The 20,725-nt window shown below is 45.9% G+C and overlaps 1 protein-coding gene and 1 long non-coding RNA gene across 2 annotated transcripts in view; both read right to left on the bottom strand.

Moving 5' to 3' along the window:
• Positions 1–1,959, bottom strand: part of LOC119847586 — a 67,138-nt gene extending 65,179 nt beyond the window's left edge. The window contains exon 1 of the mRNA XM_043502272.1: positions 1,432–1,959. Within this exon, the coding sequence (XP_043358207.1) occupies positions 1,432–1,495 (64 nt within the window). The 5' untranslated portion in view covers positions 1,496–1,959. The remainder of the gene's footprint in view (positions 1–1,431) is intronic.
• A 1,246-nt stretch (positions 1,960–3,205) lies between these two features.
• On the bottom strand, positions 3,206–20,098 carry LOC122457413. The gene is made up of 6 exons (XR_006276949.1): positions 19,672–20,098; positions 14,129–14,222; positions 12,390–12,728; positions 10,739–10,996; positions 8,931–9,851; positions 3,206–4,210 (listed from the first exon to the last, which is right to left on the bottom strand). It is a non-coding gene; the product is annotated as an uncharacterized LOC122457413 (long non-coding RNA).
• Positions 20,099–20,725: the final 627 nt, after the last annotated feature.

Here is a 20,725-nt window from a genome sequence, read left to right on the forward strand (position 1 = left end):
TAGAGCAGAAGACTGGGAGTCAGGGGTCCTATGTCCATCTCTGCTGCTGCTTGGGTGTGTAATTATGGGCAATCTGTCAGCCTTCCTGGTCCACCCCTTCTGTGAAATGGGATAATATACTGGCCGCCCTCCCAAAGAGTTTGAGCGCCTCTGTCATTAATGCCTCGAAAGGGTTTAGAGACCCATGAATGGAAGGGACTACAGGTGGGCAAAGCATCCTCACTGAGCCCTGTCTAGGATGGAGGCACAATAACAGAGTTACGGAGAGAGAATCGACTTCAGCTCCGGTTCCCGTTGCTTTGTTTGACGTGAGGCACGTCCTCATTGTCCTGCACGTACTTTGCTTTTTAAACAATCTTCAAATAATAGGAAAGATTTTTTTAATCTTCAGTTTTGACAGTTGTTATGCCTGCCCTGAATAACAGAAAAATCCTAATAGGACCCCAGGAGTCTTGACTCCCATTCCCCCTACTCTAACCACTAGACACACATCCCCTGCAAACTGGGGACAGATCCCAGCAGTGCTTACTTCCAATCTAACCACTAGACGCACGCTCCCTTTAGCAAGACACGGTACATGCATCCCTGGACATATAGTAGCCAGTATAGCCACCTCCAGAGCCCTGAAAAGAACAGAGTCTTCTCTGCATAGAAATCCGAGATGGCAAAGACCTGCAGAATTAGGATAATTTCATCCGTCCCGCCAGCATCACCCTGGCCAGTGCATGCTGGCTCCCTACAAGCTGTTCCATGGAGGTTTGTGATGCAATTCATTTCTAGACTTTGAGCCATCTAGTTTTAAGTGATGTAAACTTTGGGGCTGACCCCCCATTCAACAGCCTGACAGACAGAGCTCACTGTTTGTAAACTTCACCTGACAGCCAGCCTCAGTCTTCCTCGATGCTAATTTCACCCCATTCCTCCTAGGCATTAATTAATTGTTATTATTTATTGTGGTAGCATTTCAGACCCCCAGTCACAGACTAGGACCCCCAGCTGCTCAGCTCCCTGTGAATGACAGTAAGTGACAGATTCCCTAAATAGTTCCATTGAAGTCAACCGGACTACTTGTTAAATAAAGCACAACACACACCGTGAGTAAGGGTGGCAGAGACAGGTACTGAATGATTTGTTACAAATTATTCACCTAGCTCTAATATACATTGTAAAATGATTCCTTGCTGGATCTCTCTATCTTGGTTCTCATCTCCCTGCATAGTCCTGTGAGCATCCACATATTAAAACAATATGATCTATACACCCTCTGCAGAAAGCTGTTCCTGTTTTCAATACAGATTTGTATTCCGGCTATAAAGCACAGCAGCATCTGCCTCATGCATGATAAACACAATTGTCACATATAGCTCTGAACAGCATATACCCTCAAATCAATTTGCACCAAGACTTTTAACCATAGGAAAACGTACATACCCCCAGCACAGCAAAAAGAAAAGATCAGCAAAATGCATTCACTGCAGTCCATCTCTCGACGCATGAAACTTTGCTTGCAGTGGACTTAGTATTTAAAGGTCTGCTGATACAGCATACAGTAAGATCAGGTGTATTCAAATAAGACGTAAGCTTCTTGTGGAACGACGCATGTTTCCTGTTTTTGGTCTGCTATGTCTTTCCTTTTTCTTTGGGGTGGAAAGTATTCAAAGTATATAGAATCACGCTGCTTAATCCTTTACTGCACAGCTCTCCAGCGGCTCACAGCTAAATAGAATATGATGTCTATCGATATATAGATAGCTAGATAGTTAATACAAAACAAAACAAAAAGCCAATGTTAAGTAACAGCTAAGATTGCTTAAATGAAAAACCCATCCAATTCAGTTCCTGAAAAGCAAAGAAATGACCAGTAGGACTAGGAAGCTCCCTTCTCTAAAAATAACAACTATCTGTCACCTTAATCATCCCCTACCATGAAGAGTGCTGTCAGTTCACAGACAGTAGAAGCACTATCCCATTCCTCTAACTCCCACAAACCATCATCAACCTCACACTTTCACAGATACATACCATCCCATGAACATAAAGAGTGAACCGTGTAAACTGCACATGTCAATAGATCAGCATCTAAACCCCATAAATCAGGCCCCACAAAATCATAAGACTGGCTTATAAAGCAGGAGATTTTTGTAAAAACAAAAACAAGCGCCATTCAGTTCTTTTTCTTTGCCTTTTGTTTCAGCGCTTCTAGTCACTCGATTCATGTTTTCAAGATTTTCTCTGTAACCACAAGGCTAGAAACTTACCTTTAAAGAAATGAAAACCCAGATTTTCTTGCAAGCTTTTAAAACAAGGAGCTTTAAGGTAAGCCCCAAATAGAGGTCAGAGTTAAGGGTTTACATTAGTCTGGTCAGGACCCATGGGAGCATTGTGCCTTCTTTCTAGGTGGGATGCTGTGGCCTTTCCTCCTCCTATTGCAACACAAGCCAGGATTGAGCGCCTCAGCTTTACTTAAGCCAGTGCAGGACCAACATGTGAAAAGTCAGCCTGCAGGAATTCACTAAGTGGCAGTTGTGTAAAGGACTCACCAGACTGAGTATGTACTATATTCTCTGAGCACTACACTAGTTTTACCTGCAAATAGCCTCACAATGCCTGTGGGAAGCAGGGCCCTGCTATTAGCTTCATTTTACAGGCTGAGAACTGAGGCCCAGTGGGTAAGTGACTTGCCCAAGGTCACAAAGAGCATCTGTAGCAGAGCGGGAATTAAAATGACGACTTTCACACCCTAGCATAATCTGGGCATATTTTATTTAATCAATTTCCTGCCAGGGCTGGGACCTCAAGCATCAGCAGCTGTCACAGTTCAGGGCAATTGCACCTGTATTCCACTTCTGTGGTCCAAGAAAGACACCTGGTTCCTCAGCCATTACCGCTCTTAAGTGAAGACCCACATCTCCCTCCTGCCTGACTGCCAGCCTCCTTTCCAGGCTGCATAGTTCCTGACTACACTGGGTTACCCACAAGACAGACTGGTTAACCAGGCCAGCGTCTGCACTCTGCTTTCTCCTCAGAGGTTAGGAACAGATGAATTTCCAGCAGTCACAAGTTACTGCACAGCTCTTTATAAGCAAGCACCTTTATTTTTAAAGTAAAAGCATTACAGAGAAAACAATAACAGTTCCTCTCTGGTTGCTAAAAGCTTACCAGGGTCACCCCGCAGTCTCACAGGGCCTCTGTAGGCCAAAGTCTTTCCTACCCTTCCCAGGAAGGATTGGGGACCCCCTTGGACAGACAATCCTCTCGGTATGCTGGATCTGAAAGCAGGCCCTGAGTCACTTTGAACTCAGGCTCTTTATCCAAAAGTCTTTCCTTTGCCCATTGGTCTCTGGAGAAACCAATTTGAACCAGAATATGCAGCCGCTCCCAATGGTGGGACCTCCCTGGAGATGTTACAACCTGAGTGAATTTGCCTCATCACCCCCTCACACACACACCCTCCACACATACACACTGTTCTTTGAGCCTGGAGGGCTGGTCCCTCTCCCCTGCTATGGGATTACAGACAATCCCTGGCCCACACTGATACATTAATTTAAAGCAGTAAGATCCCCCAAAGATATTGCAGGAAATCACCATCTCTGGCACAGGGGCACTGTTTGCTACCTTTGGCAACCAATGGGTTCACCTTTTGATGACTGAAATGCTTTAGTCCAGCATCACTGGTCTGTGTATAGGTGTGATTGGGTGTCAGGTAATGGCCCGTGATATACACGAAACCTGGCTAGATGAGCTAATGCTTCCTTCTGGCCTTATGAAACCCCAGGCTAATGCCCTAACCCCCGGGCACTCCGAAGATTCTGCCCTTTCCCTGGTCACCTGTTGGGAGGAAGCTCCCGGGTACTGCCTGTTCATGTTGAATCTGCAATATTGTGGAAATTGTGGGTCCCGCAATATTCAGCTTCTGCTGCAATTTTGTCAGCCGGGCAGCTGAGAGCGGGAGCCCCGGCCACCAGCCACCCAGACTCCCACTGTCCTCCCTCCCATTAATGGCTTTAATCTAGTTGCAGCAAAATGTCTGGTTATCAAAAAAATGAGCAGGCCTAAGATAATACTTGAGTGTTTATATTGTTCCAGCAAATATTTCTTAAACATATAGGTCTTCTCCAGCTTTTCCAAATGACTGCAATGAATAAAGGGCCATTATTCCTTTTCCACATCTTGTCCGCAATTCAACTGCGATGATTTGACAATCTTCCTGCAATTCAAGTGGGACCTTAATTATAATCATACAGTGCCTAGGTATCCCACTAATGGACCAGGACCCATAGCACCGGGTACAATACAAACATAGAACAGGGCTGTTGTATTCATTTAGATGGACCAAATGGGTCCAAAGTGTCAAAGGTGTTAAGACCCTGAAACTGTACAACATTTAACAAGGTTTGGGGTTTGGTATAGAGAGATCTCAGCTTGCTTAGTACCATAGCAAACACCCCATTAAACCTCCTTTTAACGCTTTATTAAAGATAGGGGAAAGAAGGAAAAAATATGGAAGAATTTGACATTTAAAATATTAAGTACAGTTTTTATTTTATCAATGTTTCTTGTTCCTGTTCCCAGTTTCATTTTTCGGAGGAAAACCTGCATTGACGGTCTCCGATGGTATTAAAGCTGCTGTCACCTGATCTTTGTGGGGAAAAGAGAAGTTAGTTGAGATGAGCTGGAGCTGTCATTGTTCCTGGTGGTGTTCAAGGCTGATCCCATTTCCTAGAAGGCAAAACAAGACAAATGCACACAACCGGGGGAGGAGGAAAGAACAGAAAATGCAGCTTCTGTCTTTGGTGTTGAGGCTCCCGTGTAACCTCACAGCTGAATACCGACACAGTACATGGGCTGACACCTGGCACACTTGGCTGTTTAGGTCATTGCATGAGCTGCCTCTTTGTGGTCACAAAAAGAAAAGGAGTACTTGTGGCACCTTAGAGACTAACAAATTTATTAGAAGTGAGCTGTAGCTCACGAAAACTTATGCTCAAATAAATTTGTTAGTCTCTAAGGTGCCACAAGTCCTCCTTTTCTTTTTGCAAATACAGACTAACACGGCTGCTACTCTGAAACCTGTCTTTGTGGTCACAGGCTCACAGCAGCGTTGTAAAATATGCAGTCTTGGCCGACTCTTATTAGACAGAAGGAAAAAGGAGAGGGATAGAAAACAGAAGAAATGATGTGGGGAAGAAAAGGGAAATATTTTTGGGGCAGCAGAGGGTGGGGGGAATGGAGACCATCTCACATCCCAGATGGTGTTCAGGATTCAGCCGGAGCTAGTGGTGGTGGTGATGTCATCTTGGTCCTTCTCTGGTCAGCACATATCTTAGGATCATGATGATGAAGGCCCAGGGTCCCAGGAGATGGCAACCATGGTGGTGAAGCTCACTCCTGTAGTCAATTTTTCTCTTGAAGTCTCTTTAAGGGCCCCAAAATGGAGTGACAAGTGGCATATCCCGTCCCCTCATTATTTTATCCACCAGTTAGGCCTAATCTCCAAGCCACCAATTTTGGTTCGATAATTTCTGGCCCCAGAATATTTCTTGTTTTCAGGCATGATCTTAATACAGTCCTCGAGTTATATCAGGCAGTCTTTACGTTTGGCTTAATTCAGTCTCTCTCTTTTTTGTAACTTCTCCCATCTACATTTGTTGGGACAGGTTATTGTGATTCCTTATGAACTTTCACGCACTCTTCACGATTGAGCGCCTAACCAAGGTAAATTTGAAATCATTTCATCTCAAACATTTCAACCAGCCATACTAAAAATATTGCATTTCACACACACGCACGCAAATGCCATTATATAAACCAATGGTCTCCGGATTGGTGTGTAAAGGTCTGGTCACTCTGTCTCAGACAGTATCTAGGAGACATATAGGGAGTTTCAAAAATGCTTAGAAAAAGTTCCTTAGGGAAAGAGATTGAAAAACCTTGATGGAGAGTTAGCGATTTATACCAGATGAGGGTTACTCCCCTTTGAGGCTTTCTAGTTTAAAAAAAGATGCTGTGTAAGGGAAGAGGATAGACACGTAGAAAACACTACCAGGACAAAGGGTGTTACATTAAACTGAAAGGCAACTCACTTAAAGCTGATGAAAGGAAAAGCTTTTTGACGCACTACATAGTTCACCTGTGGAACTCCTTGCTACAAGATATTGCAACCAAGAGTTTAACAGGATTAATAAATAGATTAAACATGTATATGGAAAAAGAGACTATCCACCCTTACATTAGGCTGGATAATCTTTTAGAAAGACTATATACCCTCACGCTTCAGGGCATAAACTCACCACTAACGATAGAGATTAGGAAAGAATATTTGCCTGGGTCAAGCATTTCCATAACTGTCCACTAGTGGCACCTACACCTTCCTCTGAAGCAGCTGGGGAATCGGAAACAACATTGCCTATCACCACCGGGATAGCATAGCTTTCTATTTGTGCGGGAGATGTCAGAGAAAATGGCTAAAGGGCAAACCAAGTTAGTGGAAAGGATGGCGTTCCCAGTACTAACTGGTTTCAGAGTAGCAGCCGTGTTAGTCTGTATTTGCAAACAAAAAAAAAGGAGTACTTGTGGCACCTTAGAGACTAACAAATTTATTAATAAATAAATAATAAATAAATTTGTTAGTCTCTAAGGTGCCACAAGTACTCCTTTTCTTTTTGCCATTACTAACTGTAGCCCAGCCCACTCTTCAGGGAATCCAGTCATTGCCGCAGAAAGCTATTTATAAAAAGAGATTTTGCAGCCCCTGATCAGACCAAGAAGGAAACAACAACAAACTCCTATGTCACACAACGGGCGGGCTGCATTTGTCAGGCGCTGCTACTGACCCCTGCTAGCCCAGCAGTGCCTCAGAGGAGAATTTTAGCCGTGGAGATAGCAGGGAGGGGAATTGCAGCTGAAGAAAAAACAACGGGAAGTCCTTGTGGCACCTTAGAGACTAACAAATTGATTTGGGCATAAACTTTCATGGGCTAGAACCCACTTTCTCAGATGCATCCAATGGAAAATACAGTAGCAGGTATATATACATAGTACATGAAAAGATGGGAGTTGCCTTACCAAGTAGGGGGTCAGTCTAAAGAAACTCAGAAAGTCAGCTGAGGAAACTCTGTGACGCCTGATCCTGGAAATCTGTGTGCCAGAAGTAGGCTGGCACCACTCCACTGAAGTCTGTGGAGCCACACTGGTTTATATCAGCAGCCAGGCTGACCCTCAGTAAACCCTGTATTGTAAACGGTGGCACTTTTTTTTACAGAGGGATCACATGAGAGTCGGGGGGAAGGAGAGATAATTATATGTGCTCACTCATCCTTAGATTTATGGGATGCATCCGATGAAGTGAGCTGTAGCTCACGAAAGCTTATGCTCAAATAAATTTGTTAATCTCTAAGGTGCCACAAGTACTCCTTTTCTTTTTGCGAATACAGACTAAGGCTGCTACTCTTAAAACTGGAGTTATGGTTTCTTACAACAATCTGCAGCCCACTAACCCCCCTTTGTCCTGTGGCTGCAGAGGTTAATGGCCCACTTCACCTCAAAGGGTCTCTTGGAACAGGTGTTAACTGCTTACTCTAAACAATCTGTGCCACCTTGTAGGTAGCAGGTTTCAGAGTAGCAGCCGCGTTAGTCTGTATTCGCAAAAAGAAAAGGAGTACTTGTGGCACCTTAGAGACTAACAAATTTATTAGAGCATAAGCTTTCGTGAGCTACAGCTCACTTCACCAAATGCATCCGATGAAGTGAGCTGTAGCTCACGAAAGCTTATGCTCTAATAAATTTGTTAGTCTCTAAGGTGCCACAAGTACTCCTTTTCTTCTTGTAGATAGCAGTGATACTCCAAGCACCTTTCCCAGACCCAAGAAGAGCTGTGTGTAGCTTGAAAGCTTGCACCTTGCACCACTGAAGTTGGTCCAATTAAAGATATGACCTCGCCCGCCTTGTGTCCGTAACACATTGTTGTAAGCACTTGGGGGCATGGACTGGCTTTTTGTTCTGTGTTCGTACAGCACCTGACATCTTGGGGTCTTGGCTCCTAGGTGCTACCACAGCAGAGATGATTAATCATCATAACGGCACCATGACAGCACTACAGGATGAGGTTTTTATGCAGTTTTGACTCTCAAAAGAGAGACAGAACAGAGACTCTATGACGTCCGATATGGACCTTGCCATTGTGATTCATTTGAATCCAGCCAGCATGGGGCACAATAGCTGTGAAGTGAGCACAGTGCCAGCTTTGGCATGGGTAGTGCCAGCCCAGCATGGATCCTGGGCACATACACTGCTTCCTGACCTGCTCTGTCTTCACTGCTATCATAACCCACGCTAGCTGGTTCCAGCTAACCCGTGCACAGCGTTCGCTGTATGGATGTACCCTCAGCATTGAGCCGTTCAGTGCTGATGTTCTTTTCACTATGTACCTCCAGGAGTGGGGATGGGCAACTTGAGTTGAGAACCAGGAAACCACACGCCCCAGGGTGAAACTTCATTGTCCTCTTGAGCCCAAGTTGAGCTTCTGAGAAAGCCAGGTAAGAAAGTTTCCCAGGGCTATTCCACATGGCAGTCCAGAGTGTAAAAGCCAAGATAAAGGATTCCCCTTCTTCTCCACTTAGGAAGGTCCTTCCTCTGGTCTCTCCACTCCCCTCATTAACTATTTGGGCATCAGGGAAGCTGCTGCCAGTGCTACCAACTCTCCCGATTTTGTCTTGTTTTTCTGCATGCCCAGCTCCTGGATGAAGGTAGCTTCCTGAGAATCTCGGCTTTTATCAAAAAAAAAAAAAAAAAAGGATCTAGCCCCCCGTGGTTGCAGAGGAAGGTTTGAAAGCAAGAGCCCTAAAGCTGAAAAACACAGAAGGCAAAGAACCCGCCCTCGCCCCCCCCCCCCCGACACAAACACTGAGTATTAAAAAACAACAACAAACCCTTGTGATTCGCAAAGCAGGAGTTCTGGATGGCCTGGCTCATGATTTCTGAATGTGGGGGATTGGCAACACCACTGCCCCCATCTAATTGGCTTTCTTCCCCCTCCTGCCCAGATAAATGCATTGAGAAATCAAATGCAGAAATGAGCGAGAGAGGAAGCTGGCAGTTAAAGGGGGAGGGGTTTCCTGCCCACCAGATTGCACCACACCACAGCGGTCACCAACCATTGGCATCAATAATACAATTGTGAATCAAGCCCATGGGGTGCAAGCTGTGGGAGGATCAGGCCCATTGATTTGCAGAGAGGTCTTTATTAGCTGAAGATCTTGGGGGGATAGATTCTCATTTACACTAAGGCCCCTTTACGCCACTCCAAGCATAAATTACAGCGACACCCAGAGCCTTGGCATAACTGAAAAAAAAGCCCCACATCTTTATGAGCAGATCAGTAACTTCAGGCGTGACTGAGAAGTGCATTTTATTGGTAAACAGGAGTCCACACAATCACACTATTGGCTGGATCTCAGGTGTGATGCTTCATGTCCATAAGGAGGAGATATTAGGAGATTATCACCTTCTGCCTGCAGATGTGAAATGCTCAGCATCTTCTCTTGCTGCTTTGAATCTATAGTAGCTTTTTTAAAAGCCACAGTAATAAGTTCTGCAGCGGCAGCTCTTTGCGTTAGAAGGTAACTTACAGCAAAGGTTGGTGGCATTTGGATGCAGTTGGCGTGAGATCTTCTGTATCCCCCGGAGGGACAAATCTTTCCTTTGCATGTGTTCCCGTCACTCCGGTCTGCATTCAAAGGCAGCGTGTGGTTCTTATTTTACAATATTGGTCATGCTGAAGAAGAATCCAAAGAACAGTAAGAAGCACATTGCCTTCAGCGCTTGGAAAATGGGCGCTGGTGAGCCACTTTCTGTTGAAACAGACAAACACACAATGAACATTTGCCTCTGCAATGAGCAGCTCTAAGTTTCTGGGGTTATTTTCTGCCTACGAAAGCAGCTATTCGCTCCTGCCTATCCCCATTCCCTATTGCTCTGAATATTACATGTTCTTTGCTTTGCGATAACGCCCAGGACCCCGTGGTGCAAGGCGCTGTACAAACACCAAACAAGAAGAGAGTCTCTGCCCCAAACAGCTCACAATCTGGTGCAGGCATTTACACCAGGGGTATAAAATGCTACCAAATGAGAAAGGGATATTTGGGACCTCCTGAGGCCAGATGCTCCACTGATGTCAGTGACAGGGCAAGGGGCAGGACAATGGAGAAGCAGACCACCTCTCTCTCTCTGCAGGCGAGAAAGACTCCACTTGAAAAGATTTGCTGAGACAGCTCTACTGGTATAACTAGTCCAGCAGAGCCACCTATTGAGGACAGTTTATACCAGCACAAGGAGATCTTTTGTTAGTATTGTTAAGCCTCCTCCCTGAATGACACAAGCTAGATCAGCAAAGAGGACTGGTTTGTCAGTACAGCTGCACCTACATGGGGAGTTTGGCTGGCACACTTCCGTCATTCAGGGGCATGGACCAGCATCTCTGTGCTAACAAAACTTTGTAATGAAGCCCTGGCCCATGCCCACAGGTCAGGGTTTTAAAGGCTTGTGCCATTGCCATGGCCCTATAAGGATGGGGCCTGCATCTAGGATTAAGTGGGGCCAAGGAACGCGGCTGGCTCTCTGCACAGAGGTGAATTTCACACAGTGGGATCGTAACTCACGCAGCTCTGCCGTGGCTGCAGTGACCCCAGGACCCCATGCCTTTCAGGTTTATCCTAGGGATGCTTAGATCGTAAGTTACCGCAGTAGTCTTCTATGGAGATCGTTTTTGAGCCCTGGCTAACGGGGTTCCTTGCCAGGCAGGTGTGGACCATGTCTTTAGCTCTTGGATGGCTCGAGATGTGCAGGGTGGGTTTTCCTTGGTCTGGCCCATCCTCCTGCGGGTGTACATCCAGATGAAGGTGGCACTTTTAGCTTCCTCGGCGACAGAGCAGTTTAGCAGGAGGTTGCAAGGTTCCATTCAGGATGGCAATGGCAATATCTGGGATGGGGATTTTCTCTGCATGTCGGAGGGAATACGAAACGGGAAAGGGACCAGTGAGGATTCCCTGCACTGCACGTAGCTTTGATCCCCTCTGTGCAATCCCAGGTCATTTCCACAGGTTTCCAGCCCTCTCATCTCTTTACATAGCATACACATGGGGCGGGGTGGTCCACATGGAATATTCTAAGTTTTTGATAAAAATTGAAAACTGAAATATAGCTGTGGTGCCTCATGGGAGTTGTAGTTCAGGTGCCTCCTGTCCCCATTCTCCTCTACAGGCCAGGCTTCCCGGTAAGACTACATTTCCCATGATGCATCATGGTCTCACCTCAGTGAAGGGAGGCCCTGCAAGTTGGTGGTGCATCATGGGAGACGAGTCTGGCCAGGGAACCTAGCCTGTTGAGGAGAACAAGGCAGTGAGGCCATCAAACTACAGCTCCCATGAGGCACCATGGCAGGACAGCCAAATCAAAGTACTTTGTTTTCAGGTGAAAACCAAAAAATGTTCAGTTTTTGGGTGGTGACTTTTCCAACAGATACTTTAGGCAAATAAAATCCATTTATTCAACAACCCAGTTTTCCCTCAAAAAAACAGTTTGCGCAGAAAATTTTCACTCAGCCTCCCCAAGGCCAGGAAAGTTTGCTCTGAGATTCAAAGGTCCACGCAGTGGAGACCCACATATGCAGCATGTAACCATGCCCCAAGTGGGTTGGTTTTTCTGTGGGCAGTGACCCGAAGCCTAACAATACTGACCACCATTATAATGTACTTTGAGGCATATGAATGAAAAGCCCTATATCAGAGCAAGGTTCTTCACTGGGCCTTTGTGATTCTGCTGCCATGTGATTTTTGCCCTTGATTTCAATAGAAGGGGTAGGCCCATAATTTGCCAAGCTCTTTCAGGATGACAAGGGTTACATGTGGACGTGTCTAAGGGGCTAGATGTTATGTTACAAATATTTTTATGGGAAATTTCTCTAAAAATATATATTTATGTTGAAATAAACATCTACCCACAGGGCTGTTATATCCACATTTGAGCTGCAGAAGACAAGAAATTAGCATGAGCCACTCATTAAAACTGAGCACTGGAATGCCATGCACTCATTAAAGAGCTTCAAAGGAACTGACTAGCTCCCTGTTGACCCTTGGAGGAAACTGGCCTGAGGGGTCTTTGTTTAAAGAAAATTCTTGAAACAAACACTTGAATTTAAAGAAACGGGAGTTTGATTTTCCTCTCCCTCGCTCTGGTCTGATTTCCAGAGATGCTCAGCAGCTGCATCTCCTCTTGAAATCCAGGGGAGCCACAGGATTTCAGCACCTTTGAAAAGCAGGAACAACTCCATGGACCAATAGCTCAACCGTCAGCTGGTGCAAACTACCCCCCAAGCCCACCCCCACACTCACTGTATACACGCAGCAGGTATTCTGTCACGGTGGTGGTGAACTCAGTGTTTATTTACGCTCTGTATATGCCCCTGTCCAGCATGCTCAGGTTGCTAATCACCAGAGAATAGGTATGGTCCAAGACCCTCAACCTCCCTATGTAGCGTTTATCCAGCACTTTAACTACAGCTAGTTTCCCTTTCCTGGGGGTAAATGTGGTGAGGGTTGTGACTGAATTCCAGATGATGGTCCAGACGATGGTCTCCATGGGCACCCACGGGGGAACTTTGAAAGGGAAAACTACCGACCCTCCCACCATCCCAGTCAGCTGGATTGCCTGGGATTTAGTGGTGTGTGCATCTAGAAACACAGAAAGAAAGAGAGAGGTTAGGAAACTGTTGGAGCTGAGTTCTTTAACGTGAGTTTGATTTCTGAGTCTGATTTCATGCAGATCGATATTATATATATATATATCCATCCCCATGCACGCCTCTCTATCCCCATACACATTCCTCCACCTATCTACAGATTGAGTGAAACTGGGAGTTTCCATTCGCTGGGAAACGACAATATTTCAACATTCATTTTCCATCCCACATCAAGATGAAAAGCCAAAATTTGAAAGTTATTTTGCAGAATGGAAATCCTGGAATATTTCAGTTTGGAAGCATTGAAGGATTTAGTTTCAGCATTGTTGACTGAGAACATCAGACATTCTTGAATGGCAATGTTTCATTTCGATTGGTTAAACTGACCCAAAATGCTTTGTTTCAAGTCAGTTCAATATTAATCTGAATTCTCCCATTGAGGCACATTGACTCATCGAAGCTGTAATTTGGGAGCTGGATGCCTATGGGCTGGGCCAGGCTCCCTCTCCCATAATGTACTGAGGGTCATGTGACTCCCATGCTGCACCGCTCAGCTTGGTAAGATGGGAGCCTGTATTGCTTAATGGGACATGTAGTCTTCCAGGGAGCCAGGCTCAGAGGCAAGAATGGAGGGCCAAACTACAACTCCCATGAGACAACAGACTGACAGGGAAATGCTATTTTAACAGTTTGTTGAACTGATTTGAAATTAAACATTTTGGGTCAATTCAACAGAACAAAATATTGATTTGGGTCAAAATAACCAGAATTTTTTTCCTTCAATTTTGTCGGAGAACACTTCAATCTCTTTGGTCACTCAGTTACAGACCTTAAAGTGGCAATTCTTCAACAAAAAAACTTCAAAAACAGACTCCAAGGAGAGATTGCTGAATTGGAATTAATTTGCAAACTGGATACAATTAATTTAGGCTTGAATAGAGACTGGGAGTGGATGGGTCATTACACAAAGTAAAACTATTTCCCCATGTTTATTCCCCCCCACTATTCCTCAGACGTTCTTGTCCACTGCTGGAAATGGCCCACCTTGATTATCACCACAAAAGGTCCATCCCCCCCCCCGTTCTCCTGCTGGTAATAGCTCACCTTACCTGATCACTCTCGTTACAGTGTGTATGGTAACACCCATTGTTTCATGTTCTCTGTGTATATAAATCCCCCCACTGTATTTTCCACTGAATGCATCCGATGAAGTGAGCTGTAGCTCACGAAAGCTTATGTTCAAATAAATTTGTTAGTCTCTAAGGTGCCACAAGTCCTCCTTTTCTTTTAACAAAATTAAAGAATTCCCACAAAAAGTTTCCATTTTGCAGAAATTGTTTCTTCATTCCAATGGAAAATTCTCAACCAGCTACACACACACACTTACTTTACTTGTAAGGATGAGGCATGTGAGCAGCCAACATAGTCCCAAGATCACCATCCTAACACCAAACTGGTAGCTTCTCCTAGACATTCCCAGAGAGTCCTAGGAGGAAAAGACAACTCAGAAGGGGCCTCTCTGTAGGGAAAGAAGAAAGCGAGGTGAGCATCCGGGAGCCCAGCTGTTCACAAAAGAAGGCTGGAGGGTCTGATTTCCACAGAGCTCAGCAGCACCCAAATGAAATGGGCCAAAGTGGGAGCTGCTGGGTGCTCTTGGAGAAGTCTGACACTTATGTACACAAGGCTGCATTTGGTCTTCTAATCATGACCCTAATACCCTGAGCTCTGATCAGGGGCCCAGGCTGAGTGTGTCTGTAATGGGGGCTGGCGCTGTGACTTATCAAGACACGGGAGGTTGTGGAAGGACTTCACAAACCTTTCTGATCCAGCCTCTTTCAGCTATGTCAGTCCTAGTGTCTGATTCTCCTCTCATTCACACCAGCATAAATCCAGAGGAACTCAATTAAAGCCAATTACATTACTTCTCCAAGGGCAGGATGTCTCACTTTTACCACCTGTGCCTCATTTTTCTAAACTAAATGAGGAAGATGACACATAAAACCAAGGTCCCTTTGGGTCATTAAAAACCCAGTGGCCGTTTTTGTAAGGTTTTAGCCCTGCTGCCATAGTCCAATGTGGGTGAGTTGCTGGGATGGGACCGACTGTTATGGACCAGGCTGTAAGTGACCTGGCCCAGGAGTCAGATCAGCAATCAGGTCTAGTGGGTAGAGCAGGCATCCAGGCTGGGGAACGAAGCCAAGGGTCAGCATCAGAAGCAAAAAAGAAAAGGAGGACTTGTGGCACCTTAGAAACTAACAAATTTATTTGAGCATAAGCTTCCGTGAGCTACAGTTAGTCTCTAAGGTGTCACAAGTACTCCTTTTCTTTTTTGCGAATACAGACTAACACAGCTGCTACTCTGAAACCCATCAGAAGCAACTACCAGGTGACCAGAGTCAGAGCCAAGGTCAGATACCAAATGGCAGAACCAAAGGTCAAGACAATCAAGGTCAGAAGTTGGAGGCCGGGGTCAGAGGCAGGCCTGGTAACTGGAGGAGAGGCAAGAACTGAACATGGAGCAGGAGCGGGGTGGAAACAAGAGAGAAGGCAGGAGCCAGGTGTGGGGCAGGAAGCAGGTTGGGTGCAGCCACAACAAGAAATCATTCAGCTGCTCAGACAAACTTCCTGTGCTTCCTTCTGGCTTAAATAGTGTGGTTGGACCAATCAGTGGAGTCAGGCAATCCTCCAATCAGGGCTCCCGTGGGTGGAGTCTCGGCTGAGGCTATAGTCCTACTATCCTGTGGGCACTCCAGGTTTCAGCAGACACTGGGTGGCGGAGCCAGGATGCAGCCGTAGCTGTCTAGGGACACCCAGGCCTGGGTTCAAGACCTGGGACATCATACTGAGCTGGAAGTTTGCCTCTAGAAGCTCCTGAGTTTGGATTAGGCCCGGCCCATCTCTAGTGTTGTGGTTTTCAAAGTGCTGCATGACCACTACTTAATGCGCCAGGTTCTCTAATCCAAGCTGATTGTCATTATGCCTGAGAGAGGAAGCGCCTTGTCCACATGGCAAGTCGTCAGGACAGCCTAGACCAGTACACCACTTTGCCTTAGGCTAGGACCATGGCCAACCCTAGAGCAGTCTCTCTCCAGGGCAGATGAGACAGGAGGAAAAGGGGGGACTCAAGCTCAGCCCCCACACCCCAAACTTCTCTAATGTCTGTGTAAATATGGTTAAATGAGAGGGGGTAGGGCCTGTACCAGGCCACAAATTTCTCCCAACAGGCCTGCCTCTTGCAGACGTTGCCATCTTGTGGATCACTTTGGGGGAGGAGGGAACTAGCTTCTAAACACCCACCTTCACATTCTGTCTCAGCTACTTGCCTGACCACCCGTCACTCTAGGACCAGAGCTCTTCCCAGTCTCTAAACAGTTACCCTAACCACCCCGCTCCCCGTGAGGCAGGGCAGTGCTGATAGCTCCTTGGTACCACAGGTGGGGAAACTGAGGCATCAATCAACTCAGTGGGTTGCCCAGGGTCACACAGGGAGTGTCTGGTAGAGCTGGGCACTGGACCCAGAGTCACTGGCTAGTGTCCTAGCCACTGGGCCATGCTTTGCATTAGCCATTGAGTAATATCCTTGTGCTACCTCCATTACCACCCTACCACAACACACTGGTCCCTTCTCCCTCCTCTTCTGACCCCTCCTTCCCCCACTCAATCCTCCTCCCCCCTTCATCCTTATATAGCCCCATAGCAGCTCCACCCCCATCCCCCACCCCCAGCTCTGTTCCCCCTCCCTCCCCCGGCTGTCTCCCCTTTGCAGTCCCAGCATCCCAAGCCCTGTCTGTCCTGCCCACACAGGCAAACTACCCCCTGTACCTCCCCTATAGGGGGCAGGGACGAGCTGCTGCCAGCCACGCTCAGGGCAGGAGGGGAGCAACGTGGCATTGGCCGGTTTCCTTTTCCTCCCGTCTGTCCTCTGCAATGGGAGGGGGACAGCCTGGAGGATGCGGGTGCAGGAGAGCGATGGATGGAGCGGGAGGGGGGAAGATAGGTAGGGACCGGGTGCTCCCAGTGGCCAGAAGCCAGCACCCCAGCACAGCGCCCTCTGGTGGCCTGTTCCCAAACCCTCAGGAGTTGGCTGGTCCCCAAGGTGTGAAATGCCTGGGGGCAAACCAGCATTCTAAGGGTTAATAGGGCCAAACCTCTCCCCCATGATGAGCAGTTACCATGGCAGTCACCATCCAGGTATGTCTCACCTGTAACAGGTGACTGAACCATCTCTACTGGGGGGGGATGAAGAGGAGAGGAATCTATTAACCCCCCCCCCAAGACACACACAATTTCAGTTCACATTTATGGACACTCATGTCTAGTGATTTATCCTTGTGAGTCTGGTGATTATTTTTATGGCTCGTTTGTACAACCATGTTATAGAACAGCTCTCCCCCAAGCCCCCTGCCCTTTCAGGGCAAATGGAACATTCCTACAGCTTCCTTCCTCCCCACCAACTTCAAAGAGCCCCCCGATTTAACCCCTTCCCTGCCAGAGGAAAAGAATGAGAGAGAAAAAACATCATCTTGTAGGTATTTATTTAGTCTAAGCATCAGTTTTCATACAGAAAGGACCAGAAAGGGAGGGCCACTTGCATTAAATATGTAAACACATAGGGAAGGAGCAGAACAAAGACGTTTGGAGTGTAACTGATTGAGAAAATTCAGATCCACAAAAAAGACAGGAGTGTGTATGTGTAGCATCCATACGTGCATTCCGTAGTGGGAAAATACATAACAGGTTGGATAAACACCTGTTAGGGCTGGTCTAGGTTTCTTAGGTCCTGCCTCAGTGCAGGGACTTGGACTTGATGACCCCAAAAAATTTTTTCAGCAAATCGAAAAAAAAAAATCATTTTGAATCAAATGAAACCTATCACATGACCTGAACTGTTTTGTTTCATTTGGAGTTTTTAAAAAACATTTTAAAGAATTTTTAAAATAAATCTGAGGGAAATTCCACTTCTTTCGGAAACAGCTCATTCTGAGTTTTCCGAGTTTCTTTATTTTTGAGCAAGAATTCACCAAAATCAACCAGAATTCATAAATCGTTTTGGTCAGCCCAAATCTGCATTTTTTGTCGAATAAAAGGTTTTTGCCTGAAATATTTTACCCAGCTCTGCACTCAAAAGCCTGCAAATGTTCTAGCTGGCGATGTCCATGTAACCTTAACTCTGCCCCTAGTGAGTCTGCTTTAGTTTAATTAATTAGATGATTGCATGCTATTATTTCTGCAGTATTGTCTGCCATTCAGTAGGACTTACTGTTATCTTATTCATGATTATTTGGAGAACTACCAGGTCATTATGAAAATGTTTGCAAATCTTGAAAGATTCTTAGACTTTTACTGTAAATAGTTAGTCACCTAAAATGTTATCCCAGATACTTCTCTAAGACAGTTTCAGGTACCTAACCAGAGGGCAAAAATGATACCTTGAAACTTAGCAATCAGTCACTAACCGTCAATTAGAAAGAGCTGGAACTGAACAGTTCCTGAACAGTTCCTCATCGAAACCAGCTATTGAACATTTACATCCAACAAACAAAAAGAAAAGGAGGACTTGTGGCACCTTAGAGACTAACAAAATTATTTGAGCATAAGCTTTCGTGAGCTACAGCTCACTTCATCGGATGCAGTGAGCTGTAGCTCACAAAAGCTTATGCTCAAATAATTTCGTTAGACTCTAAGGTGCCACAAGTCCTCCTTTTCTTTTTGCGAATACAGACTAACACGGCTGCTACTCTGAATCCAACAAACAGACTCACATGCTGAGGGCAATAGGTAAAGCTCTGCTAACCAATAAAAAGGGTCTCAATTCACAATCAATTTTATTGTTAGTATTATAGTAGCATGAGAGGCCACAAGAATGCTCAGGGCCCTGTTGTGCTAGGTGCTATAACCAGACTATCCTTGATCTGCAGAGCATAAAGAAACCAAACAGACAAAGTTAGGAGTGGAAACTGAGACACAGAGAGGCACAGTGACTTGCCCATGTTAGGTCAGTGGCAGTGCTGAGACTAGAACCCTGGTCTCTAATTCAGTACCTGGTCCATCTATATGCAGGTAGGTAGGCAGGGCTCACACCTTAAGCACCAACATATTGCATTGCTTCTCTCCCATCTTTCTTGAGCTGATAAAGAATGATTCCCAATTAGATCAGTGCCTCCCTTTTTATAACCTTCCAATCTCCTCTGTCAGGTGACTCCCCTGTCACCCTCAATAGGTGTCTTCACTGCCAGGCAACCTCACCCCAGCTAACCTAGTTTGGAGCCAGTCTGTCATCTAGAGTGATCACATTTCAATGGCTGAGCACCTAAGTTAAATGACCCCTAGTGTTAGGCCGCTGCCCCTACCCCCTCCTGTTCCGACATGGAGCTGAAATGACAACAGAGACGCCAAAAGGCTGCACGTTCCATACTGGTAAAGGTACATACAGCGAGTTCATAACTTCACACCAAAGTCAGAAATTAGACAGAGAGATTTCCACAAAGTATCACAGCAACAAGCAAGCAGTGTGAATTGTGGGCACCACCATTACACTGGCAGCTTAGTCATGAGTATTTGTTTGTTTCCTACTAACTCTTTCATGCTTCTGCACCTTTTGTTACTATCCTGGGGTGTGACTGCCCTGCAGCATCACCCAGTTCTGGCTAAGTGTGGCATTCCTTGACTCAGTTTCCCTTCTGAGGAACCCAATAACTCCACTTCAGGCCTCTTGAGTCAATAATACTCCCTAGCGGGAGAGATTACTAATAAAAGCTGGTGCCAAATAGTCCAGAACAAACATCATTAATAAATCAGAGGTTCTCCTGGCTTTTGGGGTGGTTCTGAAGCCCACTCCATGAGCCCTGTTCCAAGCCTGGGCTATCCCTCAGTCTCTCCTTGTGGCAGGAACCCCCACCCTCCTCCTGGAGCAGATTAATTCAGGCAGTTGTTACCTCTCTCCTTAAAACAGGAGTCTGCAGCTCTCCTCTGTTGGGAGGAAGTACGTTGGTCCCCTTCTCCCAGCTCGTCCTCAGTTGCGAAGAGAGGAGAGCCTTCCTTGCCCTGACCTCTCTGCAGGCTTCCCAGATATTTCTTTCTCCCTGGACTGTTTCCTTTCTTCCAGGTTCCTCATAATTTGTCACAGGTGTGACACTTTCCTGGACAAACCCTACTGAATACAGGTTAACCTTTTTGAATTAAGTTTATGTATCGCTGTGGGCCAGGGACAAGTTGGTGTGAGAGACAAGGTGAGGGAGATTCTGTCTTTTATTGGACCCATTTCTGTTGGTGAGAGACCAGCTCTTCTGCAGCTCTGGCTTGTATGTCAATTCCCTCCGGGAAGGGAGGCCACAGATTCTCCAGGTACTCAGAACAGTGGGAAAAAGAAAAGGAGTACTTGTGGCACCTTAGAGACTAACAAATTTATTAGAGCATAAGCTTTCGTGAGCTACAGCTCACTTCATCGGATGCATTTGGTGGAAAAAACAGAGGAGAGATTTATATACACACACAGAGAACATGAAACAATGGGTTTATCATACACACTGTAAGGAGAGTGATCACTTAAGATAAGCCATCACCAGCAGCAGGGGGGGGAAAGGAGGAAAACCTTTCATGGTGACAAGCAAGGTAGGCAAAAAGAAAAGGAGTACTTGTGGCACCTTAGAGACTAACAAATTTATTAGAGCATAAGCTTTCGTGAGCTACAGCTCACTTCATCGGATGCATTCATCGGATGCATTTGTCCACATATCTATTCAGGGGATACCATCATAGGGCCTAATCACATCAGCCACACTATCAGAGGCTCGTTCACCTGCGCATCTACCAATGTGATATATGCCATCATGTGCCAGCAATGCCCCTCTGCCATGTACATTGGCCAAACTGGACAGTCTCTACGTAAAAGAATGAATGGACACAAATCAGACGTCAAGAATTATTACATTCAAAAACCAGTTGGAGAACACTTCAATCTCTCTGGTCACTCGATCACAGACCTAAGAG

This window comes from Dermochelys coriacea, chromosome 24, assembly GCF_009764565.3.
Source record: "Dermochelys coriacea isolate rDerCor1 chromosome 24, rDerCor1.pri.v4, whole genome shotgun sequence".
Taxonomy (NCBI): Eukaryota; Metazoa; Chordata; order Testudines; family Dermochelyidae; genus Dermochelys; species Dermochelys coriacea.